Genomic DNA, 27,931 nt, shown 5'->3' on the forward strand with positions numbered 1-27,931 from the left:
CGCCTGGGTGGCGCAGTCGGTTAAGCGTCCGACTTCAGCCAGGTCACGATCTCGTGCTCCTTGAGTTCGAGCCCTGCGTCGGGCTCTGGGCTGATGGCTCAGAGCCTGGAGCCTGTTTCCGATTCTGTGTCTCCCTCTCTCTCTGCCCCTCCCCCGTTCATGCTCTGTCTCTCTCTGTCCCAAAAATAAATAAATGTTGAAAAAAAAATTTTTTTAAATCATGCCCTTTCTCTTTGAAATTCTGTGTAATATTTACCAGTACAAAATACATGCACACACACGTGTGTGTGTGTGTGTGTGTGTGTATAATATTTTAAGGCCTTACCTTTTGGAATTTTTTGCAGGTTTTTGAGAGCTGCCCAATGTCATCCAAATCAAGAAAAGAGAAGATCTGTAGCATTATGTTGTCAGGCATGTGAATTAACAAATCAAATTTTCCATGACGCAGATTCAAAGAATAATCCAATGATACTTCTTTCCCAAACACATTGTGCATCTGCCCTAAACATCAGTGAGAGAGAGAGACAGAGACGGGTAGACACAGGCAGAGACAGACCAGGTTATAATAGGCCAACTCAGTCCCACACACTCTCAAAAAACATCACTTGATTTGAGGAGCACCTGTGCTTCTTCACAGAGGGTATACCTATCTTTGTAACAAAGCCATATTCCTACTGAAAAGATGGGCATCATTAAGCAATTCCAGTGTCCCTCAAGTGAAGTAACAGCATCTCACATTTATGATGCTCTTTACTTGTAGTCTGACAACAGTCCTTTGAAGAGGCAGTGTAACCACTCTGGGAGGTTCCTGTATTCCTTCGTCACATTCTCTCCAAGCGCCTCTGTGGGGCAGGCACTTTTATAGGTGTCGGGCATAAGCAGTGAACACAGCAGACTAGTCCCTGCATCCTCAGGGCTCATACCCTTCCTTAAACATACAAGGAGCTGAAACCCCTAAAAGGTAGGGTCTTCCTTGAATCTTCCAGGTCATAAGTGCCAGAACCAGATTGTCTAGATCAGAAACCCTTCATCCGAAATCCATGTTGAGTGTTGATATCACACTGTTGCTCTAGTGGCCATCCATGGCCCCTAAATTAGTCTCCCTGATATTATGAATAAGCAAGATCATACTCTTTCTTTCTATGGAATGGTCTATATTAAATGTTTGTCAGATCCTCAAAGGAACAACTTTTAAAAAGCTGTAAGTGTCATACATTAGGCTCTTTGTAACCCAGCACTAAATTGTTGTCACCATTATCTTGCCATAAACATAAAATGGAGTGATTCAATATTCTAGGCAAAAACTGTCACCTTAAGTGACAGATAATGATATGTATTTTCTCTCCATTGCCAAGTAGCCATGTGATTCCTGTCGCCTTCCTTCTTCCAAGCAGATCCCCCAGCAGCTTGCTTCCTTCTGACCAGGGCAGACCCCAGACGCGGCCAGTCTGCTCTGGGCCTGGGCCTGCTGGCTGTCACTGGTCAGGTGACGGGCACATGATGTCAGTGAGTGCAGGGAGGGAACAGGGCAGACCTAACTCTATCCTCCCGTATGTGGCCAAAGAGGCCCAAGGGTAGCCTTCACACAGAGCCAAAATGCAGAGGTGGGAAGACCCCGGGCTCCTGACCGCGGTGGTCAAACTGCCCACCTCCTGTGGGCTTCTGTTAGGTGAGGGGGGTGTCCCTTGTGTAAACAGTTTGAGTGACTATTTCTATTACTTGCACACAAATCTGACCCTGGACGAAAGGTTTTGTTTTGTTTTAATGTGTGAGAAAGCTTTCATTCACCCCAAGGAAATCCACTCTTTGTACAACAGTGTGATACCCCACCCCCAGCAGCTCCTAGAGGACTTGTCAGAAATGCACATTCTCAGGTGCTGCCTAAGAACTACTGATAATTTAGGTCTCAGCTCTTATCCTCAAGGTGGTTCTGAAGCCTTGAGAAACCCCAGCATACTGCCTATCAGACCCAGAGGCCCCAGCAGCACACAGCCATTACTTCCACTTACAAACGACTATGAAGAGAAACCCCAAAGGCTCGAGGTTCTAATGGACAACCAATTGATAGGTCGTAATGTGATAAAGCTGTGGTTCCTCTTGCAACTTTTGCAAATTAATCAAGAAATATTTAGAAAAATGTGAAGTCATCCAGGTTTTCCTAGAACCTAGCATTTCCACTTAATACACATTTCAGTAACCGTCTTGTGCTGCTTCTAAGATGTGAATTACAAGTTCTACCCTCTAGGAATAAGAGACATGACTGCATCTCCCCCTTCCACACCACAGACACAAACCCTCACCTGCCAAGGGCAGCTTTACAGCCTACACACTTTATTCCTTCAGTGACGACCCACTTGTCTGGGTGTGTATGCTGTGCCGGAGACAGATGCCACATGCTCATGTTACAAAGCATAGGACTTGTGCTGATAATGAGCTCTCTGTTTGCCAGGAAAATCCACACAAGTGGATGAATAGACCACTACAGTTCACTGGCATAAGGACTGAAATAAAGTGTGGACAAGGAAATGTACCTTTTAATCAATCATCTTCTCCCCAAGTACACTGATCTATTTGGGGTCCCTGGCTCCTGGCAACAGGAAGCCAGAGCTTGACGTCATGATCCTGACTCAAGAGTGATGCAGAGGCAGGCACAATCAGGCCATCCAAGGCAGCAGCCTGTGGTGGTGGGGATAATGGCACCCAGTGGGAGGGCAGTGGTGCTTCCCCAGGGGCCCAGTACGTGCTCACTACACCGCACCCGGTCTGTTGGTTCTGAGCCTCAGCTCATTCTCCAGGCTTCAAGTTCATTCTCTGGGCTACTTGAGAGCCTTCAAATAATTTCCCTTCTCTGCTTAAGTCAACTAGGATTGGTTTCTGTTGCTTAAAACCAAGAACTCTAAAGGAAAACTGACAAACAGGGAGGGAGTTAGAGGCAAAAGTAACACAGGGAAAGCTGAAGGAAGAAGTTACACTGGCCTGAGCAGAAATACCATTAGTATCCAGCAAAAAGAATCTGGCAGCCCATACCCTGTGGTGGAAAGTGGCTAATCACCTGTGGTGACCTGGTATCAACTATCTGTTGTGGATTTGTTCAGGTTTGCTCCATTGTGATCACCACGGAACAATGTGAAAGGCAAAAGCAATGCAAGATTGTAGTGTCGGGTGGTGATTTCTAACAGTCCTGAATTGCAATGTAAGCAGCAAACAAAATAACCTGAATTCTTAAAACATAAGCCCTGAGAGTTGCTATGCAAGGGGTAAAACAGGGTTGAAATAGCCACATATGTGACAGTTGGTTCAGTAACACAGAAAGAGTGTCCTCTGAACCAGAATGGAGGTATTTAGGAGTCTTTGACAGGCTCACCAACACCCAGACCCACTGTTACTCCCATGGTGTCCCGTCCCCAAGGAAACAGATCTTATGTTTCTCCCCACACCACCACTGTTTTCAGACCGGAAGTAGCCAATAACAAAGTTGATACTGGAACAACTTGGCTTCCACACAAAAAGAACACAGCCCTTTAAGAATTCATGTCAGCCAAAATGAGGGGAACAAATGAAAGAATAGATTCTGAGTGCAGGAGTCTAGAGAAGAAAGAAAATGATACTAAGTTGGATTGAATTCATGGATAGTGTGTTGGTTTAAACGAAGGAGAAGTTCTAGGTGTTTGCTCGACTGGCTACTAGGGGCCTAAACTCAGTGGTGGCCAAGTGAAGTTGAGAGGCCAAAAATTCCCATCACATTTAAGGTGGACTCTGGAGTGGGCTGGAGGATGGCCGCAAGAGATGTCCACATCCTAGTCTTTGGAGCCTGGGGAGAAAAAGGGTCTTTGTACACGTGATTAAATTCAGGATCTGAGAGGGGGAGGCAGGGAAAGATTTTACACCCAGGTATGCAGAGAAGGTGATGTGCAGATGCTGTTACGAGCCAAGGAAGCCCAGCCCCCACAAGTTGGAGGAGGCCAAGATCAGACTGTCCCCCAGAGCCTCCAGTGGGAACAAGCCCTGCTTATACTGATGGTGGGTTCAGCCTCTAGAACTATAACAGAATAAATTTCTGTGCTTTTAAGCCACTACACGTGTGGCCATTTGTCATGGCAGCCAGAGGCAACTAATACAGGTACCCTGGCTTAAATGGGAAAGGAAGACTCAGGAGTTTAGTGTCAAGCCAGGAAGCTGAACATAGCAGGCAACAGGGCCAGTGTAGTGATCAGAATGGCCCTGCCCCAGATAATTCTGGGGGTGACTGATTACCAAGTGCCTAGGTTTGAAAAGGATAAACTGCCCACTAGATTCCTGCTTGGTTTGCATAGTTAAAACCTATGTCAGATCTTGTGAATATAGGCCTGACTTGAGTAACAATCAGGTAGAGACATGTCCCTTCAACCAATTTCTAGACTAGAATAATTCCACAGATCAGAGATCCTCCACCAGCCAGGAGGTTAGCTACACTCGAAGGACCTTGTGAGAACCTACACGTTTGTTATGAGACTTTTCTTTCTGTAGGCATTTACTGCAGATTGGCAAAGATCCACAAGCTTGACTCTGTTGGCAAGGCTGTGTCTCCGTTGGCAAGATTCAGGGGCCAGTATGCTGCAGGAACCCAGCTCACTGACATCTTGGGAGCAACTGTGGAGTTGACTGTCTCAAGTAGAGGACACAAGGGACCAGCATGGGTGTCACCAGTTGGGGTCACTTTAGGGACGGCACTGCTGTGAACCTGAGTAATCTGAGATGATCTGTGCCTCGGTAGAATCCTTCCTGCCCCTTGCTGTGTCCAACACACACATGCTGCCTCAACAGTCACCTCTTTGTGTCCTTGTTTCCTGCTGAGGTGGCTGTCCCCTTAGCTACTGAGATGCCTCTCCCTTGTACCCTCACTTGTTGGAGAGTACAGCAGCTTGAGCCCCATGCAGACCTTCTAATCCCACAAGGCTCCCAGGCTCCACCTGCACCTAAGGGTGTGAGCCACCTGCTATGGACCAGTCTCCCCAGTGCCCCAAGTACCCAGATTCCCCTGGGAAACTCACTCTTCATTTAAGAATCAATTCAGTGTTGGGGCACCAGGGTGGTTCAGTCGGTTAAGCGTCTGACTTCGGCTCAAGTCATGATCTTGCCATTCCCCAGTTCCAGATCTGTGTCGGGCTCTGTGTTGACAGCTTACCTGGAGCCTGTTTCAGATTCTGTATCTTCCTCTCTCTCTCCCTCTCTCTGTCTCTGTCTCTCTCTCTCTCTGCCCCTCCCCTGCTTGTGCACACACACACACTCTCTCAAAAATAAACATTAAAAAAAAAAAAAAGGAATCAACTCAGTGTCCACTCATCCCCTCATAGCACTAGTTTTTCTGTTACCACTCCCCTCTGCCTTTGAACACCACAGAAGCAAGCTGCTTTATTCATTTCATATTCCAGAGCCTAACACTGGTTCTGACACAGAGTAGGCACTTAAATGAGTGAACAAGTCAATTCACCCTTTGTTGGTTCCACTCTGGGACACTCTCAGGAAAGAAAAGCATCTGACCATGTGGCCCATGGAGGACCCCTATCAGCTCCTAGACAGGAGGTCCCATGGATGCTCTGCAGCTCTCCTGGGGGCTGCTGCAAACCACAGTCAGCCTGTACAAGTTCAGCCAAGTGGGACACGCCCTGGCTTCCCTCATATCCATGAGCCAGGCCTCTAGTGCCAAGAACAAGGGCTTTCTTTAAAGAGGGAGGAAGGAGCAGCCATGATGCCCAAGGTGACTTGAAAATGCCACATGCACCCTGCGTCCCCTCCACCGCAGCCCGTACTTGCCCTGCTGCTGCTCGTTCAGCAGGAAATCTGTGGGGGGCTCCTCACCTCTCTTGGGAGGGTCATTTCTTATTCCAGGCAGAGAGAATCCATCCATGACTTCCAGGTAACCTGCCCAAAGAAGCAGACACACACATTCTGGCACAGGTGTTGCCCACCATGGGAGCCAGTCAGTGGTGGTCTGCTATAGCAGCCTGACGAAGACCTAAGCAGAGAAGGTACAATGTCCCTCTGTGAACTGACAACAGCAGCATATTGGCAACTGCTGAAGCTGGTATGGGTCCATGTTATTACTCTCTCTCCTGTGAATGTTTAAAATTTCCAGTAATAAAATGTTAAAAAGAAAATTCATCTCAGATGGGGATTTTTTTTCCAGTTGGTTCATATGTTCACAGACGAATTGAAAGAATACCTTGTCCTCTTCCGTTTTTCATTTTTATGGGTCTAATTGCTGAGACTGTGTTGATGTATGAGGGAGCAGAGGGGTCTTGTTACAAAAATTCCACCTAATTCTTTAAATTTCTTTCAAGTTATACACCAAATGTTCCAGTTATCTATAATCACAAATTACTTCTGAGGGTTTACCATCCGATAATCCTCTCAATCTTACTGAAAGCAAAGACCTGCCTTATTTATTTATTTATTTATTTAACTTTTTTAATGTTTGTTTTTGAGAGAGAGAGAGAGAGAGAGCATGAACAAGGGAGGGGCAGAGAGAGAGGGAGACACAGAATCTAAAGCAGGCTCCAGGCTCTGAGCTGTCAGCACAGAGCCCGATGCGGGGCTTGAACCCATGAACTGTGAGATCATGACCTGAGCCGAAGTGCTCAACTGACTGAGCCACCCAGGCACCCCAAAGACCTGACTTTTTAAAAAAAATTTTTTAACATTTATTTATTTTTGAGACAGAGAGCGACAGAGCATGAACAGGGGAGGGTCAGAGAGAGAGGGAGACAGAATCCGAAGCAGGCTCCAGCACAGAGCCTGATGCGGGGCTTGAACCCACGAACTGCGAGATCATGACCTGAGCCGAAGTCGGACGCCCAACCGACTGAGCCACCCAGGCGCCCCAAAGACCTGACTTTTAAAAGGATTTGTTATTCAATCAGTTGACTCATTAATTTTCTGTTCCTGGGAAGCAGGCACAGAAGAAGACTTTACCAGGACTTATCAAATAACTACTAATCACACCTGCTACCCTTTCATTCTTAGAGGTAAACAGTTTAATCTGATCTATTCAAGAAAACTTGGTGGGTGGAGTTCAAGGCAGTAATTTCAGTACATGTTTGTCAGTACAATATTTTTACAGAGAGTTTACGAAAGCCTTGGATTGTAGATTTAATTAATGCAATTTATGGAAAATAGTGACCATGTAACCTCTGCCAGTTAATCTTTGTTTTTAGACCAATGAGTCAAAATCAGGCTTATTTTCTCAGAAAAGTATAACTTTGTTTTTTTTTTAAGTTTATTTATTTTGAGAGAGAGAAAGAGAGCAAGCGGGGAGGTGCAGAGAGAGGGAGAGAGGGAGAATCCCAAGCAGGTTTCATGCTCTCAGCGTGGAGCTAGACACAGGGCTCCAACTCATGGACCCGTGAGATCATGATCTGAGCTGAAACTAAGAGTCAGACACTTAACCGACTGAACCACCCAGGTGCCCCCAAGAGTTTTAAGTAAACTTTACACCCAACATGGGGTTTGAAACCACAAACCAGGGATAAAGAGTCACATATTCCACTGACTGAGCCGGACAGGTGCCCCATAACTTTGTTTTCAATTCAAATAAATGTGAAATTTATGTCTCAAAATGAGGACCAATTTATACAAAGGAATCAGGAACACATCTTGTTAAGAGATTACTAAATGCAGTAAAGTCAAGATTAAATTTATGTAGAGCTAACAGTCTGTTTCTTACTACCTAAGGTAATGCAGTATAATGTGTAGCTAAACTTAGAGGAGTTTGTGAAGCAGAGAATATGATAATGGGAGCTATGTTGCTTCAGTAAATGGCAGTACATGAGTATATGAAACTCTAGTATTGGGCTTTAGGAATAGTTAATTTATTTAAAAACTAATCAATAAACCCTTTAATTTTGTTCTGTACTACTACCAAACATTTTACACATATTTAATAGTCAAATATATATTGCTAAAAACAATTCTGCCTGGCAACTAATCTATATGTTTATTTCTTAGTCAATAGCAAGTAGAAATATTTAATTGTATGAAAAATGACTGCAATTGGGAAATAAACTTGATAAAAAACAGATTTTCAGCTGCTATTTCAGCCTTCACTAAATACACTGTTGTTCCCCAAATTCTCCTTTGGGAACCGGCTCATTTGCTCATTCTGTACTCACAATCTGATTAAGTCTAAAACACATTCATTCTGCTTTTTTAGCCTTTTGGAAATCGTTCTGTGACCTCAAGCTCACACCCTTCTCTGTGTTCCTAAACTGTCTCTCAAACCTCCTCCTGTATGTCCTTGAACTCATCTTAGAAGCAGTATTATCATTCAGGTGTGTTGCAGACAAACCATGTGATGTGCCAAAGACCAGCCAACCTGTAAGGGAAAGAGATCTTACACCAGGTCTTTGCTGTACCAAATTACTGGGTCTTTCTGCCATTTGTTCGCTCACCCAAACCCTTAAATGCCATCCCTCCTCCAGCTTACTACTTAAGAAATGATACAGGAAAATCTACATCCCTTAAATGTGAGAAACGTCTGGAAAGTTGTGTAGTCTCATGATACTTTCTGCTTGCCTTGAATTCTGTCCAGAGGAAATCCCACCCGTTTAGAGTGGAAGAGGCTGGGTGAGACCAGCAGAGGCTGCCATCTTTCCGCCCAGCCTCCCCTCTGTGCTTCTCCTCTGGCAAACATGGCTTCACTAATGACAGGAAGCTCCAAAGGTGAAACATGGGCAGTAGAGTTCCCCACTGGGAACAAATGTAATTTTTTAACCACAGACTTCAAGTACTGACTCGGGCTCAGACTCACAAGCCATGACCTGAGCTGACATCGAGTCGGATTTCAGACTGAGCCAAACAGGCACCCCTCGTGGACCACAATTTAAAGAATTGAACTCCTTTGGCTTTTTCTCTGCTTGTTTAGATATTGTTTTAAAACTAAAATTACATGACAGGACATTCCTGCTTTACTACAAATGTGATTCACAATGGGCACAGTCACTTGCTCCTACTCCTGTTCCCCAATAGCTCCACGAGGGTGGGCTGGCTGGGCTATGGGTAAGCCTGAGGGCTTAGCATTCATGGTTTATAATGCTGGGTCTCAATTGTGACTGTATTTGGAAACATGTGAGACTCTGGAAAACACCCAAGCCTGTGTTCTATACCCAGATTTCACTGGCCTGGAATGGGGCCCAGGAACCAGTAGTTTTTAAAGCTTTCCAGGTGATTTTTTTTTCTTATTAAAAAAAAAATTAACATTTATTCATTTTGAGAAAGACAGAGCATGAGCAAGGGAGGGGCAGAGAGAGAGAGGAAGACACAGAATCTGAAGCAGGCTCCAGGCTCTGAGCTGTCAGCACAGAGCCCAATGTGGGGCTCGAACTCATGAACTGCGAGAACATGACTGGAGCCAAAGTCAGAGTCTTAACCGACTGAGCCACACAGGTGCCCCATAAAGCTTTCCAGGTGATTCTAATGTGCAGCCAGGTTCAAAAATAACTGATAGGTAGCACGGTGTTCATGGGAAAATGCTGAGTAGCAAAGAATGCCCAATCCTCTACTCCTCAACAAATATTTGAGAAAATGCTACTTCCAGGAATATGACATGCAAGTCTCTGCCCTCAAGAAGAGGGAAACACTCCAGTAAAAGTCAGCAACAATAGGTGTCTAGGAGCCTTGGAAAAGGTGTCTTGCCCAGCCTGGAAGCAAGAAAGGCTTCCTCGGTGAGGAAGTAGTGCCTGGGTTGAGTTTTAAGCAGGACCCAATGCCTCACTTACATGGTGACTTACACTCACATGGTGTGTAGGGAATCAGATGTCTTGCCCACTAGAGCTCCGACATCAGCTATGACTCCAGGGTGGGAGTCCGCCATTGGATATTTTCATGGTGGTTTCGTGTTGGCTATTTGTAATTCAGATGTTTGATAGAAAGAAATCCCCAAAGGCCTGCAATACCTTGCCAAGAGGAGGTAAGCCATAAAATCTTCATCCTTCAATATTACTTTCCCTACCAGTGGTGAAAATTCTCATTTGCACAATTCAATTAATGTATGAGTAACAGTGGCATTTAACATTTACTAAGTGCTCTGAGCACTTTATGCGTCTTATTCCATAAAAACCTTATGTGGTAGGTCCTGCAATCTATCCCATTTTGCCTATGAGGATAACAACTCACTCAAGCTCACATTCAGGTATGCACACACATATACACACACATTAAGTGATGAAGGCAGGTCTGTCTGAAGATGAAGATGTAGGTCTGTCTGAATGCACAGCCCAAGCTCTCAACCACTATGCTCATTATCCTCAGCAGGAGAGTAAGTGTGTGCTTATCAAGCATTAAAGCTATAATGTCCAACAAAGTAGGTCCTTAGCTTTGCTGGTGCCTTACCTCAGTTTTGTTAACAGTCAGATGGTGGGAGTCCTTGCATGGAGAGGGAGCCTGGCTTCCAGTCTCATACATAATATAGGGCAGGAGAGAAGTCGTGGGTTCCTTTTGCAGTTCCACAAGCACAAAGAGTATCCAAGGTCAGGCTGGTTTCTATGCTCACCACTCCTGCTTTTTTCTTCACCAGCAAGAGCAGGTGACCTTTACTCAGGAACCCTGTTCCAAGCAAAGTGCCCTCTGCCTCCTCCTTAGCAGGAGCAAACAAGACTGGAAGATGATTGGCTTTGTGTTGTCACGATACATCGCATAAAGGGACTCAGCTGGCCAGCATCAGGTTCCTGGTAGCCTTTCACTTGCATGTGTGTGGAAAGTCCATTCACTCATGTATTCAACTAGCATTTATTGAGTGCCTGCAATGTGCCAGGCACTGTGGAGTCAGCAGACCCTGTCAGTTCCTGCCTGCCTCACTCTGCTGGCTGTGAATTTGAGATGGTCATTTAGCAGAGCCAGCTCTGCTTGGCAGAAGAGAAGAGCCCCTTCGCACCAGCAAAACCCTCTGGGGTCCTGCCCCCCCCCCCATTTTCCCACCTATAAGGGGGCTCGTGAACTGTCCTCAGTTTATCATCCAGTTCTTTCTTGCTGAGTGGAAAGTTTCTGTCTGATCCACTAGATGAGACATTGTGCTATTTGTTTCCCATATGCTCTATAGCTCATAGGGCATATTGAAAGTTTGTCCAGATTTCTTCCCCTCATTCCTGTATTTTTCCCTTTTACATTTAGTTGATTTTTAAAAGTAAAATGCTTGAATTCTTTATTTCCTTTTGCATGAAATCTACAGCAATTTTCTTTGTGGTTACCATGGGGATCAACATCTTAAAGTTATAACATTCTAATTTGAATTTGTAGCAGCATAAGTTGAATAAGCATACAAAAACTCTGCTCTCTTACAACTCTATCCCTCCCCCTTTACGTTGTTGATGCCACAAAATTACAACTTTATACACTGTATGTCCCCAAACCAAAACTAATTCTTCTAAATGCAGTAGTCTCCTGAGTAACGGAGAAAACAAGACTTGGAGTCACAAAGCCAAGTTACAATAATACTAGTTTTATAATAATTTTTTTTCTTTATATGTATTAGTCTCTGAAATCACTTAGCTAAGAAAAAAGTACAGTTACAAACCATTGTTATAATGCCAGCATCTATAATTGACCATACATTTACCTTTATGAAGATATTACTTTCTCCACACAGCTTCATCAAGGTAGTGTCTAGTGTCCCTGCAGGACTCTGCTGAACATTTACTGTGGGACATATCTAGTGGTCACAAACTCCCTGAGCTTTTTTTTTTTCTAAGAATGTCTTGATTTCTTCCTCACTTTTGGAGGACTGTGTTTGCCAGATATTTGATTCTTGGTTGACAGGTTTTTTTTATTTTAGCACTCTTACTTTGAGTGCTTATAGGTCTTCTGGCCTATAAATTTTGATAAGAAATCTGCACATAATCTCATTGAGGATCCTGTGTATGTGACGATTTTCTTCTCTCTTACTGCTTACAAGATTCATTCTTTTTCTTTCAACTATAATGTGTTTCGGAGTTTGTAGAACTTCCTGGATGTTTGGGAAGCTTTCAGCCATTTATTTCTTTGAATATTTGCACTGCCCCTTTCTCTCCCTCTTCTCCTGGGACACCCACAGAGTGTATGTTCGTCTACTTGATGGTGTCCTACAGGTCTCTTAGGTTCTGCTTGCTTTTCTTCAATCTTTTCTTTCTGTTCCTCAGCCTGGATAAATTTCATCATCCTGTCTTTACGTTCACTGATTTTTCTGTTTGCTCAAATCTGCCTTTGAATCCTTCTAGTGAATTTTTCATCTCCGTTGTGGTATTTTCAGCTCCAGAATTTCTTCTTGGTTTCTTTTCAGGTTTTTGATCACCCTGTTGGTATTTCCATTTTGTCCATACATCATTTTGTTGACTTTCTCCACTTCTCATTAGGCCTTTGAGCATCTTTAGGTCCATCGTTCTGGAGTCTTTGTCTAATAGATCTGCCATTAAGTCTTTCTCAGGGACAGTTTCTGTTGAAGTTTTTTCCTTTGAATGGGTCACTTTCCTGTTTGTCTATGATATTTTGTGAAACACTGGACGTTCGAATCTAAAATGTGTAACTGTGTAAATCAGTTTCTCCTCCTTTCCCAGGATTTACTGTCTTATTATTGTATGCTCTACGCTGAGGATCAGCCTGAGGTGTAAAGTGTCTTATGTCTATTCTGAGCCTTTCCTTGGGCATTCATGGCCACTTCCTAATTTTCCCTGTACATGCAGCTGGTTTTCAAAGTCTTAGTCTTTAAAGTCTGGCTCCCCAAAGGAGAAAAGCAAAACTGAGGTCAGGGCAGTGGGAGGTGGGTGGGTGGAGTGCTGCCCCTTTAAATATCCTGAAAGTCACTTCAGCCGGGAGGTGGGAGTGGGGTGGGGGAAGGGGATTGCATTAATGGGGGAGATAGAATGAGAATGCCTGTCTGCCTGCACCTCTTTGATCAAAACCAGCAATCAGCAAAGCACAGATGCCCAACATTTGGAAGACAGGGTCCTTTTTACCCACCTTAGTTCCTGTAAGTTGTGGGCAAGGTGCTCACATGGCCAGGGGTGGGGGATGGGTAGCTGCCACTGTGTGAAGAGCTAAAATTTACTGTCCAAGTCTTCCCCTGGAAGTTGTGAGCCTTCAAGAGACTGGAGTTCCAAATAGTTACATCAGACAGGTTCTATGAGTGTAATTGTTGTCCACATGGAGGGGACAGATTCCTGGGGTGTCCCACTCCACCATCTTCCCAGAATCCTCACTGGAATTGATTGGCTTTTACTACCTTCTTATTTCACATGACTAAAACTCTCCCATTTATACAAACCAGGCCCACAACAAGCATTCGCAATAGATTGGGTGGTGATGGAAGCAAAAGTTAATTAAAATTATGCTCAAACCAACTAAGCCATTAATTGGTGAGGATCAAAAGTGTTGACACATCTGATTTCATTCCAATGACTTTTTTCAGTTTTCAGATTTAGTGTAGCGTCTCCAGTCTGGAGAATTTGTAACGAAAATGTTACATTCCTGCACTGAATCAATACTAAATGAGGCCCAATTCAACCTTATAGGGTTTTTCTGTTCTTTCTCCAATTCCTAAAATACAATGCAGTTTGGCCAAGACTAGCATTGGAAGGTGGAGGGAAATGTGCCAGGCTTGGTGAGGATAGCAGTTTAACAGGAAACAGAGGGAGCATTTTCTTGGGGAAGAAAAAAATGAGCAGGGGGAGGGTTGGAAGGCTGCTTGAGTAAGGTATGGTTTGCCAATGGAAGATCCTAAGTAACTGGACCTTAAATGTGCAACATAAAAATCAGTCTTGTGGAGACCTTATTTGTGTGTAAAGGGTGAATGGGGGTTGACACTGGAGTCCCCAGACTACAAGCAGTCTACTGTACTAATACATGTACACAGTGAGATGGCCACAGAAGATATACTGCTGAAGAAACCTAGCTTGCAATAGGTCAAGCAGAGGAATCAAAACCCCAAATTTCAAGCCCAGGTCTAGCAGGCGGTAGCCCCAAAAGACATCCAAGTCCAAACCACCAGACCCTGTGATTATGGCCGTTTATATGGCAAAGATTTAGGGCCACTAATCTGCTGCCTTCAAAACAGGGAGATCATCCTAGATTATCCGGGTGGCTTAATGTAAACGTAAGGGCCCTTACATGGAAGAAGGAAGCAGGAGATGTAGGTGCTAGCAAGCGGGCCACGAACCGACAGAAAACGTAAAGGGAAGGGAACGGATGCTCTTCTGGTGCCTCCAGGAAAGGCAGCCCAGCTGACACCTTGACTTTGGCCCTGTGAACTACAGAAACGTCGGAAAACAAATTTGCGTTGTTTTAAGCAACTAAATTTCATGTCATTTGTTATGACAGGAAGGGGAAACTAATACACTGCATACTCAAAGTTACTCAACAGAAACTGCAAGATTGAGAAATGGGGACAATTTCAGGGTTTTTAAGATCTAGGGATGTAACTCAGCTTAAAAGATGCCCCTCTTCACTTTACGATCTCTGAAGATCCAACATGGTAAGCACCCTTCTAGGCCTTCATCTAAGACAAAAGCTATAATCCACACCAATATTTAAAACAAAAGCAGTATCTGCTAAAGACACATCACAGTTTATGTACTTAGGGTCAAATTAATGAAAACGAAATAGGCCACCCTAAAATGTAATGGTGTCAGGTCCATGAATGTTGAGCGAAAGACGGTACAATTTTTCGTATTATATAAAATAACTGGATCGAGTTCATTTAAAATAGTTGTAATTACATAGGAAAATAAAATGAACATGTAGGGCTGCATTGATTAGAGTTGGGATGCTATCATATAGAAACCAGAATTATCAAGGTTGAAAAAAAGGGTATTAGGTTACTTTGACCAGAAGAGGTAAAAGGAAAAAAAAGTGGAAAGCCACAAATGAGATGAGCCAAGAACATGGTGGCTTAGAGGCCAAAACTATTTGTCACCCCCTACTTTAGCATAACAACTTGTGTTACGAAAAAACTCACCTAAGATGGCAAGTCATGGGATCTAGTTGGCTCCACCTTGAGCAAAAGTCTAGGAAGCGTTCTGTGAGAAGTATGCAAGGTCCTAAGGAAAATGTGTTATACATAACACAATTGGTCTGAGACTGCAGGCTTCAAAAGGGTTTCTGGGTGCTGCACATTCTCTTTTCCAGTTGTAATTTTAATCAAGTCAGTATAGATGAGAAAAAGACCACTGTATATCCAAGATATCCCATCTGTCCTACTGTTGGCCTAGAAGGAAAACCCAGTAGTAGAAGCTTGCTCTCAAGGTACCCAGTGTGAACTGAAAACACCATCAACTACTCACAGTGCTTTCCCTGCCAGACTGTGCTCCAGACTGTGCTCAAAGAGGGGAGAGACCTGGAGCCTGTAAGACCTTCCCAGTATTCTGTAAACACTACCTTCTCGATTGGCATGCTAATTACGATGCTATGAGAAAAAGTGTTCCCTGTTCAAAAATGTCTAGAAACAGCTTAATTAAGACTACCTGTCTCCCAATCCTCATGGCACTAAATGTTTCACGAGTCAGCCAGGATGTGGATATTCCACAAGGAGCCTCACCTAGGGTAGCTTCTCCCTCACCTGACCACAGAGCTGAGAAAACACAGCTTAGAAAATGCTTATTCAGACATGAAAATCAGCATGCTGAAAAAAGGGGGTATGGGAAATAATGGAATCTGGGTATTATACAATGAAAATTGCACAAAAGAAGACACACACATGAAGATACTGCTGACATGAAAGCCTTTGCTTTTAATTTGGTCGATACACATTTGACAAAATATTTTGGAACAAAATAACCCACGAACAGGTACAAGGTATTTACAGTAACAACCGTGGAAAACAGACAATTGACGTACTCTCAAACAGAAACGTCTACTTATAAAATTTTCTACTGTGAATCTGGAAGACTCTTCAGTTCCTACTCATTACCAGGTCTGAAATCCCAATAGGTGGCGCATGAGGCCCAGGGGCAGAAGTGTAGTTCTGACACATTTGGCAGTTAAGGATCATCTATTGGTGTGAACTCACAGGTAAGAAAAGAGCCAGAATGGAGCGGGGGGGGGGGGGGGGGGGGGGGGGGAGGGTCAGTGCAGTGTGGAAGAACCCAAAGGGAACATCTAAGGACAAGACCTAAGTCTAAGTCACACTCATCTTTCCCAGTCTCCTAGAGGAGAAGGCTGCAAATATTTTCAAACTTACTTGACCCCTCTTCTTTTAGCAGAAAATCAGCAACCCTGAGACTCCAATTTTCCATGACGTAAAAGCTAATAAACATCTAGAACTGCTCAAAATTCTAACTTTATATGATCAAATAGGAACTTCAAAATAACTTTTATGATCTGAAAATAAGGAGAGAAAAAATTTCATGCCTAATTGTTAAACATTCCAACTAATAATTTCCATTGTCTGAAGTCAGTTTCACAAAAAAAGATACACTTTATTAGATGTTTTAAATCGAGTACAACTTGCTCTGGATTAAGTGGACCGCCTACATCTTCATATTATTCAAATACATTTAAAGAAATTAGAGAAATCTTAATCCACCTGGAATATAGTTACGAATTTATTAACTTAACAAGACAGCCACATAAACAGAGGCCATGAAAAAAAGGACCAAATGCTTACCCTTTGTAACACTACCGAGACAAACACGGTACATCATACACATCAACATCTACCATTCCAACTATGCTACTTAACTAGGCTTTACAGTTTCAACAAACAACTCTGTAGATCGTATATCCACGCCAAGTGTAAAAATCAGATTTGCTGCTCCTCCAGTGGCTGTTCAAGAGCTTCCATTAGCTTTTTATTTGCCTCTTCATTATGCCGGCTTTGACAATGAGTTAAATGTTTCTTAAAGCCTCTTGGGAAATTTGATTCAAAATTACAACGTGGACATTTAAGTAAACTTTGCCCATGGGCTGCTACATGATTTTTAAGGAGAGATTCCAAAAGGAAAGCCTTTCCACAGATTGTACATTTGTAAGGGCTGTGAACATTATGCTTATTAACCAAATGATGCAAAACAGCACCTTTTTTCATAGCTCGACAGCAACAAATTTTGCAATAATACTTTCCTTTTCCACGCTTCATATATTTTGCAATCTCTTCTTCAGAGATAAAAGCCTCTTTTTCTTCAGTAAATTGTAATACGTTTTTGGACTGCTCTGGACTGGTCATGTCCATTTTGTTCTCTTTACTAAAATCAATAGATTCCACATCAACCTGCTCTTGATCGCTGCTTGATTCTTGGCCCTTGCTGTCTATCACATCTAAATCTGCTTTTATATACTCACTGCTACTAAGCTCGGCATCTGAGTTCTCCTGGTTGTCTTTCTTGAGCTTCTTTGACGAAGGAAATAAAGTGTCTTCTAAGAGTTTCTTAGGTGTAGCTAGTAGGTCTTCCTGAACCAAAATATCACACTTTTGATCATCTATGGCATCTGTCTGTAGGTCATCACCAAGCTCAACTGCCTTCTGGGATTCTGAGAAGATAGCAGACTTGGGAAGTTCCGAGAAAAGGGCATGTTTCCGGGGCTCTGGAAAAAGAGCACGTTTTCTTGGTTCAGGAGAAGCAGGAGGGGCTGTTTTGGTGGGCTCAGAAAACAGGGCAGGTTTTCTAGGTTCAGCATCAAGAGAGAGAACAGGCTTCCAGACATCAGAGGTGGCTTTGGGGGACTCAGATGGTCCAGGTTTCCGGGTCTCAGGGAAGATAGGTTTCTGAGGCTCAATAAAAAAGGAAGACTTCCAGAGATCAGGGGAACCACCACGGGAACTTTTCTGGGACTCAGGAAAATCAAGTGAAGCAGGAGAAGTTTTCCGCTGATCCGGAGATAGCTTCCAAAGCTCTGGAGACCCTGAAGGTTTTCTGAGCTCTGGAGATCCCGCTGGACTGCGGACCTCTGGGGACAATGGTGGGCCTGGTTTACGAAGCTCAGGAGATAAGGGAGGTCCTGCTTTACGAAGCTCAGGGGACACTGAGGGAATGGTCTTCCAATGTTCAGGTGACAAGGTGGGAGTTGTCTTTCGGAGTTCTGGTGGGCCAGACTTCCACGACTCAGGAGATGCGGGGGGAGACTTCCAGGAACCAGGTGAGACTGATGAAGACTTCCAAGATGCGGGGGACACAGAGGGAGCTGGTTTCCATGGTCCAGGTGAAACAGAAGGAATTGGCTTCCAAGGACCAGGAGACACAGCTGGAGCAGGTTTAGCTGGCTTCCAAGGTCCTGATGATGCTGAAGGACTGGATTTCCAAGACCTTGGGGACCCAGGTGGCCCTGGCTTCCAAGAACCTGGTGACACAGCTGGGGCTGGTCTCCTGGGCTCTGGGGAGGCAGCAGGGAATGGCTTCCAAGGCTCAGGAGATTCCGATGGGGATGGCTTCCTTGGCTCAGGGGAGACAGTCCGGGCTGGCTTCCGAGACTCCGGAGATGCAGTTGGGGAAGGACCCCAAGGTTCAGGGGAAGCAGCTAAAACTGGTGACTCTGGAGAAGAGGCTGAAGGTGGCCCCAATGTTTCTGGGAAATGGGAGTGTTTCTGGGGTTTGGGATTAGGAAGAGTGGCCTTTACTGGCTCAGGAGATAAAGGAGTAAGTTTCTGTGGCTCTGGAGAAGGAATAGGGACTGGTTTCTGAGATTCAGAAACAACAGGGACTGACTTCGCAAGTTCAGGAGAAGAAAGAGAGGCAGATTTTGCAGGCTCAGGAGAAGGAAGAGAAGGTATCTGTGGCTCAGGAGAAACAACAGGGCCAGGCTTCTGAGGCTCCAGGGAAGAGAGAGGAGCAGGTTTTGGGGATTCTGGAGACAAAACTGGGCCAAGTTTCTGTGTTTCTATGGAAAGGGCAGGTATGGGTTTTGGGAGTTCTGCTGAATTAGAGGGTATTTTCTGGTGTTCAGGAAGAGGAGGGCTCTTCCCAGGATCTGCTTCTTTGCTTAGCTGAGTTTTTGGTTTCTCATTCCACTTCTCTGGGCCTGCGTGTTTGGATGTGATGTGATAGTACACATTAGAGTACATCTTGCTGGTGAAGAAGCATTTATGGCAGTGGAATAGCTTTGCACTTTTCTGGTAAAATATCATTTTACCTAACCCACCAGCATCCATTTCATCACAAAATTCTGGATGGATGGTGCCCATGTGGATTTGCACATTTTCATAATCTGTGCCTCGGAAACTGCAGTGGTCACACTCCAAACGTGCTGAGGGCTTACGGAGTTCCTGGAATACTTCCATCTCTCTTTCTGTTACAACACACACGGTTATATTCTTTGAAAACTTTCAATAGTGCTGCAATAAAGTAGAAATTAATTATTTTCAGGGAATATAATTTTAAATAAAATGCTGTCCTAGAACTTTTCATTCTATAATTGCTTAATTTTAAGTCTAGAATGGTATGTGCATTTATCAGATAGTATCTCAACAAAGATTTTGAAGAGAAAAGGTAGATGGAACTAATTTTTTTTTTTTTAAAGTAGTGGAGTCCTAACACAGGGCTTGAACTCATGACCCTGAGATCAATACCTGAGCTGAGATCAAGAGTCAGATGCTTAAATGACTGAGTCACCCAGATACCCCGAGATGGAATTAGTTTTTAGCTGAGCTTCAAAACTGCTGTTACATATATCATCTCATTTAATCCACCTAACACTATGACTCAGTATTAGTATTTTCATTTATAGATGAAGAAACAGGTTCGGAATGGTACCTTACCCATGTTCTAGACTACCAGTGACCCAAGCCTGACCCCAGAATTACCCAGCGTGTGCCTTACACCTTGACTCTAAAACTCTGCCTCAACAAGCTGCTCAATAAAGTTGAGCAAACATCAAAATTAAAGCTAGGCAATTTAAGGCTGAGCAAGAAAACTAGATCCATTTCAGAAAGCACTCATTAATCTAAAATTATGAAAAGATGGCTTTTTAAAAATATCAACACATTTTATAATATTTTATCCATCCTAATATTTTATTCTTTCATTTAAGATTAATTATTTTCTGTCCCCTGCTTTTCTAGGCACTTGGGTTTAAAGATGTGTCTTGTACTATGGTGCTAACATTAGTTGCACAGGTAAGTGTGAAGGGCAACACAGAAAAGGCTGTCAAGGAAAGAAGCTCCAGCATAGATCCTGAACGATGTAAAGGAGTTTGCTTAGCAAAAGGGCAATTCAGATAGAGGACATCCTTGAAGCAGGAACTTGCTTGCCAGTAATTATGACTTTTTAAAAGTTTAAATAAGCACGTTTTCTAGGATGGTGAAAAGTAACAGAAGCTCAGAGTTAGAAATATACTCATTCGTGCAGAACAAGATATTTACACAGTATCACTTGCTCTAAGACTACACAATCTCTCACAAAGACATGCTACACAAATAGGATTCTAAACACAATATTCTACAACCTGCTTTCATTTAAGTAAGAGCAGGTGGCTCAAGAGAACCGAGACCAGGCTCCTGAGGCTTCAGGTAAAGCGAAGAGAGGAGCAGGTTTTGGTGATTCTGGAAACAGAACTAGGCCAAGTTTTCATGTTTCTATGGAGAGGGAAGGCATAGGTTTCAGGAGTTCTGCTGAATTATGACGAGCATTTTCTAGGACATTTTTACATAGAGGAAGCACTATATTTCCTTGTACATATCTTGAATATGAGGGTGCTGCTGAAGGGAAAATTCCTACAAGTGAATTACCCAGTTCAAAGGCTCTTTGCATTTAAAACTGATACATTTCACCCACCTCTCAGAAAGTTACAGTAGTATTGCACACCAACCAACAGTTCAGGGGCAATTCCCCAATCCCTCAAGAACACTATTATTAACTTCTAATCTTTGCTACTTCTAGGGTGAAAACTGGAGTCTCATCATCGTTTTAACAAGCTGTTCTTTAATGAGAAAGAGTGAACATTTTCCCTTTTTATTACACATGTGTATTTCTTTTGTAGGGTATGCCTTGTCCTTTTAATTATCTGTAGTCTTTGCATAAAATAAATCAGTCCTTCTACTGAAGATATGTTCCTAGTTTACCATCTCTTGACTTACGGTATGTGTGTGTGTATGTGTGCGTGCGTGTTTTCACACACAACTGGTTCACATACAAATGAAAAACTTAAAGGTTTTCCTTACGACTGTTTTAAATCATGCTTTCCCACTCCATTACTTTTAAAGCAGTCTACATATTTTTCTTGTGATTTTGATGGTTTCATTCTTTTTTTTTTTAACATTTGTATTTTTACTCCATCGTGTATAAGGAGTGGGATAGTCTATTTTTTCAGCTTATTTTTTCACCCCAAACGGACAGTGCAGTTGTCTCTGCAACCCTTTTCCTCACTGATGTGTAATGTTCCATTTAGCATTTACTAAATTTTGTGTTTATGAATCCATTCTGAACTCTTTTCCTTTTTTTCCTTTTTCTTTTTAATTTTGTAAGGTAATCTCTACTCCCAACGCGGGGTTCAAACTCATGACCCCAAGATCAAGAGTCCCACGTTCTTCCAACTGGACTCTATGCTATTCTCCACCGGCTCCATCTGGTGTGTTCTTCTCAGCATGGGAACCCAACAACTGCTAAAACAGATTCTGTAACACATACAGTTTATCCAAAGTCTTTTCCCATTACATTATGTTCCATCCTTTACCAAAAGTACCAGCCACTCCCCAGGACCCACAATGTGCTCTGTGCTAACAGTAATGAAGGGTCAAAATGTATTCCTTCCATGTTACTGCTCCTCAGAAAACATTACACACTTCTTATGTCCACAGGATCGCCCTTTAATAATTTCAAAAACATTCATTTAAAAGATTTAACAGGGACGCCTGGGTGGCTCAGCTGGTTAAGCATCCGACTTTGGCTCAGGTATGATCTCAGTTTGTTGAGTTCAAGCCCCGCACTGGGCTTTGTGCTGACAGCTCAGAGCCTGGAAGATGCTTCAGATTTTGTGTCTCACTCTCTCTGCCCCTCCCCAACTTGTGTTCTGTCTCTCTCTCTCAAAAGTAAATAAATGTAAGAAAAAAAATTTTTTTAATAAAATAAAAGACTTAACATTTTTGGGGCACCTGGGTGGCTCAGTCAGCAGCTCAGGTCATGATCTCGTGGTTGGCAAGTAAAACATGTAGAAAGAACATGCAGGCTAACCTCAGACCCAATGTTTCATAAAACTAGAACAATGTTAAAAGAATAGGGAAGATTTATCTTAATAATCCCACCTGGCAATAAGCGGCCCTAATGAACAGTCAAGGGATGCTCATATTAAATAATGGGGGATATCACATCATTGTAGTATAATATTCCCTATGTCGTATGTATTATGACACAGAGGTTAAGAGCTCAGGCCTGCTGGGTTTGAGGGAGTCCTAGCTCCACGATACGGCTTTTGTTAAGTTGCTAAACCTTTCTATGCTTCAGTTCCCCTAAAATGGATGTGATATTTTGTAGCATGTTCAGAGTTAGCACTCAGTGTCAGCTATGATTTGTTATATTAGAAACTACAAGAGTACCCTCTAACAAATACTTCATTTCTGGTAAATAAATATTCCCAAATGATCTTGGTAACTTTATGACTGACCAACACACAGTATCTCATCCCAAATATACTCAGGTCCCACTCGTGACAGGAAGAGGCTTTTTACTTCCATGACTTCAGAAGCTTATTAAACAAAACTATGGAGACTTTTCCCATCTTCTCAAGAAACTGGCATACAGCAAAAGTATCTTACTTAGCGACCCCTCTCCTTTCTTTCCCTAATATAGTCTCATCAATGAAATGATTTTATTTCCTATATGCTAACTCACCAACTTTTACCAATACTAACTCATAAAAAAGAAGTTATCAACGAACCCAATAAGTGTACAATATGGGGATCAGATTATGAACTGTAAGGGTATAGAGCATTTCCTTCTACTACCACAGAAATGACTGAGCACAATACTCTATTGCCAGGAAGGTTTTACCAAATGAAAGAGAGGGTAACACAAAAGCACAATGCATAAATAGACACCTCTGACAGTGCAACAGTAGAGAGCTGGTCCCCTCTTCAGCCACACCCCCGGTCTCGACTACTACCCAAGTCCTGTGGATCTTTTCTACGGGCAAAGCTCTACCACTCTTTCTCCTTACTTCTATTTTCCATCAGTTGTACCTCTGTTTCTTGCCTTTCTGGAAATTGTACGCTCACTACATTTTACAGCTGCTCCTGTAAATGAGTCCGTTTTTGAGGAATACCATTTGGCCTAAGTCCGCTGGCTTCTGCCTCGGGCGGCCTCCAGCCACCTCAGCTTCTCTGACTGGACGGTCTCCTTTGGTCTTTAATTGTTGCCTAAATCATCAGCTCTCCCACCCTTCATCTAGTGCCACCCAATCAGTATCTCACCCATCCCATTCCCTTTCAAGCTCCTCACACTTTAAAAGTCCCCAGCTCTCCCACCTGCCCCTATTTCCTCTTCCTGTCACCAACTCTTCTGGCCAATCTCAAAGTGCCTACTACCCAAACCTGCCTACTCCCACACCTCATTATCATACTCTAGAAACCTCTTAAAAAAATTAAAAAGAATGGTAAAAAAATTCACTTCTCAAACCCCAAACTCTGTCATATAAATGCATATCTAGCACACATTCCCACATCATTACATATGAGTGTATATGCTCTTATAAGTGGTTTTTCCTTATGAAATCCAAACATTTTTCAAAAATGTTCATATCTTAAAATATTCTCCTAAACATTAAAAAGCAAACAAAAAACACTATGAATCCAGGACAAGTGCTTTTACAGCAGGGAAGAAATAGAGACCAACATGCTATCCCCTGGTAGACTTACCAGCTATCTTCCTAGAAGTCTTAAAAGTCTGTCTTCAAAGGGCAGGCAAGTCTACATGGCTTTCTGACTTAACTACAGAAAAAAGCCTGTAGTACATGAAGAACAGAGATACAGAGATGAGAAGTTGGACCTGAAAAAAATAAAGGAAGTATAATCAAAACTACATTTCTGTGGTCATCTGTGGCCCTGTAATAGAATTCTGCCTATTTCTCTCGCTGTCCTGCTCCCTGCAACAGTGACAGGGGTCCGATCCAATAAGCTGAACACTTGCTTTACTGAAATAATATCAAAGGTGACCGTACCATGATGCCACCCATGTCTAATTCCACTTTAAAATCCACTACAGAATTAATGCTCATGTGTTTAACCACAGCACTCTCCAGCCCACCATCCCACTTCAGCTGATGTGACAGCACTCAGCAGACAAAACCAGGCATGTAAAGCTCTTCACGATCTGTCTGGCAACCGACAGGTCTAAGTACTGACCCATCTGTAACTCCCCCACAAACCAAGCGTCTGGACCTTTGCACAGGCATCGCCCCTTCTTTACACTCCCTGTCTTGCCACCCAGCCATCAGACCCTCACGCAGAATTACTTCTTAATAATGGCCACTCCCACCCCCCATCCTCTTTGTCAGCACACCTCCAGTGTAGCCTTCACCCTCTGGCAGGAGTCTGGCTCTCTGAGGGCAGGGTCTACCCATTCACCCTGTAGCCCTTGCACATCCCTGGCTCACGGTGTATGCTAAGAAAGTATGTGTTTGTTACCTCTAAAACATCTGGTCATGAAGACTGGAGACCTGACCTTAGGTTCACAAGATTTTAAAACTAGAAGAGACCTAAGCTATCATCTAGCCTTTGAACATTGGGATTTAGAGCAGAAAGACCTCAGGGAGCATCTACTTTAAAACTCAATTTATAGCTGAGGAAATTCAAGCCTAAACATTAAGTAACTTGCTCAATATGAAGCAAATACTGAGCATCTGACAAAGGACCAGATTAAAGTTCTGCCATCTATCCAAGTTCTTTCTAATACACCTTGACTAATACCCTGGAATTTAGTAAGATCTTGACAAGCCAGTACAGTGCACAAAATCAGGAAGACGAATCTACAGAGAACTGCATTCCATATTCTACACTGGACAGAAAGTCCCAGTAGATCGCTGTCTCTAGCTCTGAGCAGGAAGGACACTTTGAGTTCATAACACAGGGGAACACGCAAACGAAAGCAACCAGGATGGCAGGCAGTCTTTAAAAACATGTTTTGGGGGGCGCCTGGGTGGCTCAGTCGGTTGAGCGTCCAACTTCGGCTCAGATCATGATCTCATGGCTTGTGAGTTCGAGCCCCGCGTCGGGCTCTGTGCTGACGGCTCAGAGCATGGAGCCTCTTTGGGTCTGTCTTTCTCTCTCTCTCTGCCCCTCCCCCGCTCACACTCTGTTTCTATGTTTTTAATAAACATTTAAAAATATAAATAAATAAATAAATAAATAAATAAATAAATAAAAACATGTATTTTGGGATTCCAGAAACTGATTAACTTCAAAAGTGGAAGAAGTATGGATTAATAGGTAAGGTGTCCTAGAAGCAGCAAGTGGAAGCCAGCAGGGTTACAAAGTACTCAGTCATGGACTAGAATGACTGGCCCTGCCAGGTAAGAGCCCTCCCTAATCATAAGTCAATGATCAGCATGGGACTGAAAGGGTCATCAGAGGACTTGAGTCCAAACCCTTCACTTTAAAATGAGAAAAGTTTGGGCGCCTGGGTGGCGCAGTCGGTTAAGCGTCCGACTTCAGCCAGGTCATGATCTCGCGGTCTGTGAGTTCGAGCCCCGCGTCAGGCTCTGGGCTGATGGCTCGGAGCCTGGAGCCTGCTTCCGATTCTGTGTCTCCCTCTCTCTCTGCCCCTCCCCCATTCATGCTCTCTCTCTCTCTCTCTCTCTGTCCCAAAAATAAATAAAAGTTGAGGAAAAAAAAAAATTTAAAATGACAAAAGTGATGCTGACGGAGAAAAGCGCCCAAGATCACAACACTTAGGTCAGAGGAAGTAACACAAGATCCTGATTCTGGATGTCTGCTGTAACACCATGAGGTCTTTCCCATGGGGACTCCTGAGTACAGGCCAGACACACAGATTCCTTCTGCCCTCCCACCCAAATTTCAGAGCTCCTAAGCCTAAGTATGAAGGTAACTCTACAAAAGTTTCCCTCATCCTACTTTCTGCCTCTACAGGCTACACGCAGTTCCTAAAAAAGTTCTGTCATTAGTGGTTTGCCAGTCCACCACATCACACTTATCTCCTATCCAACAGCTTCATTAGACTCTAACACCACTGGTTGTCTTTAAAAACATTCTGATGCATAGTTTAAAAAATAAATGCACAAAATTATGTACAGCACGGTTAAAACCAATCGGGTTCTATTATATATCCACTAGCATTTCTCTTCACCCCTAAATGTCAATTGAAAAGTAGTAAACTTTATTTGTAGTTTTAAGTTAAAGAAGAAATTGAATGCAAACTTTCAGCTTTCATATACCTTCTCTCCTCCTCTGTACACAACTTCTGTTAGTATTTGTTATAACTGAGGAATGAATACTGATATATTATTGTTACTGAAGTGCAGAGTGTAGTTAGGGGTCATTCTACCTGTTGTACAAGCCTATAATTTTCCACACACACTGTGTCACATACCGAGCATTACAGAATGGACAGAATGTCACAGCCATAACAATTCCCTGTGCTCCTCATTAACCACTGATCTCTTTACTGTCTTCCTGGTTTTGCCTTTTCCCGCACATTTTAAAAACTTATGGCAAAACACAACAAAATTTACCATTTTAACAATTTTCAAAAGCACAATTCAGTGGAATCAAGTATATTGCAATGTTGTATAACATCACCATTGTCCATTTCCAGGACTTTTCATTAGGACAAAGAGAAACTCTGTACCCATTAAACAGTAACTCCCCATTCCCCCCACCCCTCCACCTCCGCAGCCCCTGGTAATCTCTACTCAATTTTCTGTCCCTATGAGTGGAATCATACATTTGTCCTTTTGTGTCTGGCTTATTTCACTTTCCACATCTATATTACAGCATGTATTAGAATTTTATTCTTTTTTATGGATGAATTACATTACACAATTTGCTTTCCATTCATCTGTTGATAGACATCTGGAGTATTTCCGCCTTTGGCTCATTTTGAATAAAGCTGCTAGTAACACTGGTGAACAAATATTTGAGGCCCTGCTTTCAATTCTTTAGAGTTTAGCCCTAGGAGCGGAATTGCTGGGTGTTAGAGTAACTACGCTAAAATGTGAGCAACCACTAACCCTTTTTCCATACCTCCTGGCTGCACCCCTTTACGTGGCTGTCAGCAATGCACGAGTGTGCCCCCTTCTCCACACCCTCCCCAACACCTGTTATTTTTCTTTTGATGACAGCCGTCCGAGTGGGTGTGAAGTGGTACCTCATTCTGGTTTTTATTTTCCTAACTCTGATGTCTGGAAGCATCCTGCGGAGCATCCTGTGACGTGCTCACTGGCCAGCCCTTGCCCGTTTTTTAAAGCCAGGTTGTTTCTGTTGTTGAGTCGTAGAAGTTCTTTACCTATTCTGGGCACTAACCCCTTCCCAGCTATGTGATTACGTGTCTCCCACTCTGGGTTGCCCAGCTCATTTCTAAGCAGCAACAATGACAAAAGCCCACGCCGACGAGGTGCCGCGAAAACTGCGTCCTGGCCCGTAGCGGAAGAAGCGCTTTCCTTCCCGAGCCGGTTCCCGACCTCCCCGCGGGATCGCGCAGAGCGTTTCCCGCCTCCCGCAGAGAACGCGGGGCTCGCCCCCCGCCCCGAGGCCCACCCCGCCGGCGGACGGGGCGCAGGCCGCTCCTCGGTGCACGCCCCGAACGGGGTTCCCCGGACTCGGGCCTTGGCGGAGGCGGGGTGGGCCGCGGCCCGGGCGACAGTCTCGCCCCGCTCCTCACCGGTGGGCCTCGGCGGCGTCCAGACACTCGAAGGACCTCGGAAGCCGCGCTCGCGGGACCCGGCTGCTCCGCTAAGCCCTGCAGCGCGGCGGCCTCCCGAATGGCTGCGCGGCGCAGGCGCGGGATGCGGGCGCGCGGGCGTGCGCGCGGCCGCGGGACGGGTCAGTGGGGGCTGA

At 43.7% G+C, this 27,931-nt stretch overlaps 2 protein-coding genes across 10 annotated transcripts in view; one reads left to right on the forward strand and one right to left on the reverse strand.

The window, feature by feature from the left end:
• UPF3A (UPF3A regulator of nonsense mediated mRNA decay) overlaps nucleotides 1–5,111 on the forward strand; it is a 35,005-nt gene extending 29,894 nt beyond the window's left edge. For 2 of the 6 annotated variants that reach the window (XM_045056285.1, XM_045056286.1), the window contains exon 11: nucleotides 345–2,526. In XM_045056285.1, the coding sequence (XP_044912220.1) occupies nucleotides 345–609 (265 nt within the window). In that variant the 3' untranslated portion in view covers nucleotides 610–2,526. Of the gene's footprint in view, nucleotides 1–344; nucleotides 2,527–4,506 lie in introns of those variants that run through there. The other 4 variants (XM_045056279.1, XM_045056274.1, XM_045056291.1 and 1 more) reach the window with 4 other exon arrangements.
• CHAMP1 (chromosome alignment maintaining phosphoprotein 1) lies at nucleotides 141–27,908 on the reverse strand. Of its 4 annotated transcripts, XR_002742112.2 has the most exons (4): nucleotides 27,756–27,908; nucleotides 23,777–23,906; nucleotides 326–501; nucleotides 141–174 (listed from the first exon to the last, which is right to left on the reverse strand). XR_002742112.2 is itself a non-coding variant. In XM_023253537.2 (3 exons), the coding sequence occupies exon 3, from the start codon at nucleotides 19,208–19,210 to the stop codon at nucleotides 16,739–16,741; it is 2,472 nt and encodes an 823-aa protein (XP_023109305.2). In that variant the 5' UTR covers nucleotides 19,211–19,264; nucleotides 23,777–23,906; nucleotides 27,756–27,907; the 3' UTR covers nucleotides 15,702–16,738. The 4 variants fall into 4 exon arrangements, 3 of the variants coding, with proteins under 3 accessions (XP_023109305.2, XP_044912200.1, XP_023109306.2); XM_023253537.2 differs by lacking the exons at nucleotides 141–174; nucleotides 326–501 and adding an exon at nucleotides 15,702–19,264 and having other exon boundaries at nucleotides 27,756–27,907; XM_045056265.1 differs by lacking the exons at nucleotides 141–174; nucleotides 326–501; nucleotides 27,756–27,908 and adding exons at nucleotides 15,702–19,264; nucleotides 27,243–27,552.
• Nucleotides 27,909–27,931: the final 23 nt, after the last annotated feature.

This window comes from Felis catus, chromosome A1 (assembly GCF_018350175.1).
Source record: "Felis catus isolate Fca126 chromosome A1, F.catus_Fca126_mat1.0, whole genome shotgun sequence".
Lineage (NCBI taxonomy): Eukaryota > Metazoa > Chordata > Mammalia > Carnivora > Felidae > Felis > Felis catus.

Excerpts from the sequence above, each read along its gene's own strand:
- CHAMP1 (XM_023253537.2), bottom strand. The coding sequence starts at position 19,210 with ATGGAAGTATTCCAGGAACTCCGTAAGCCCTCAGCACGTTTGGAGTGT.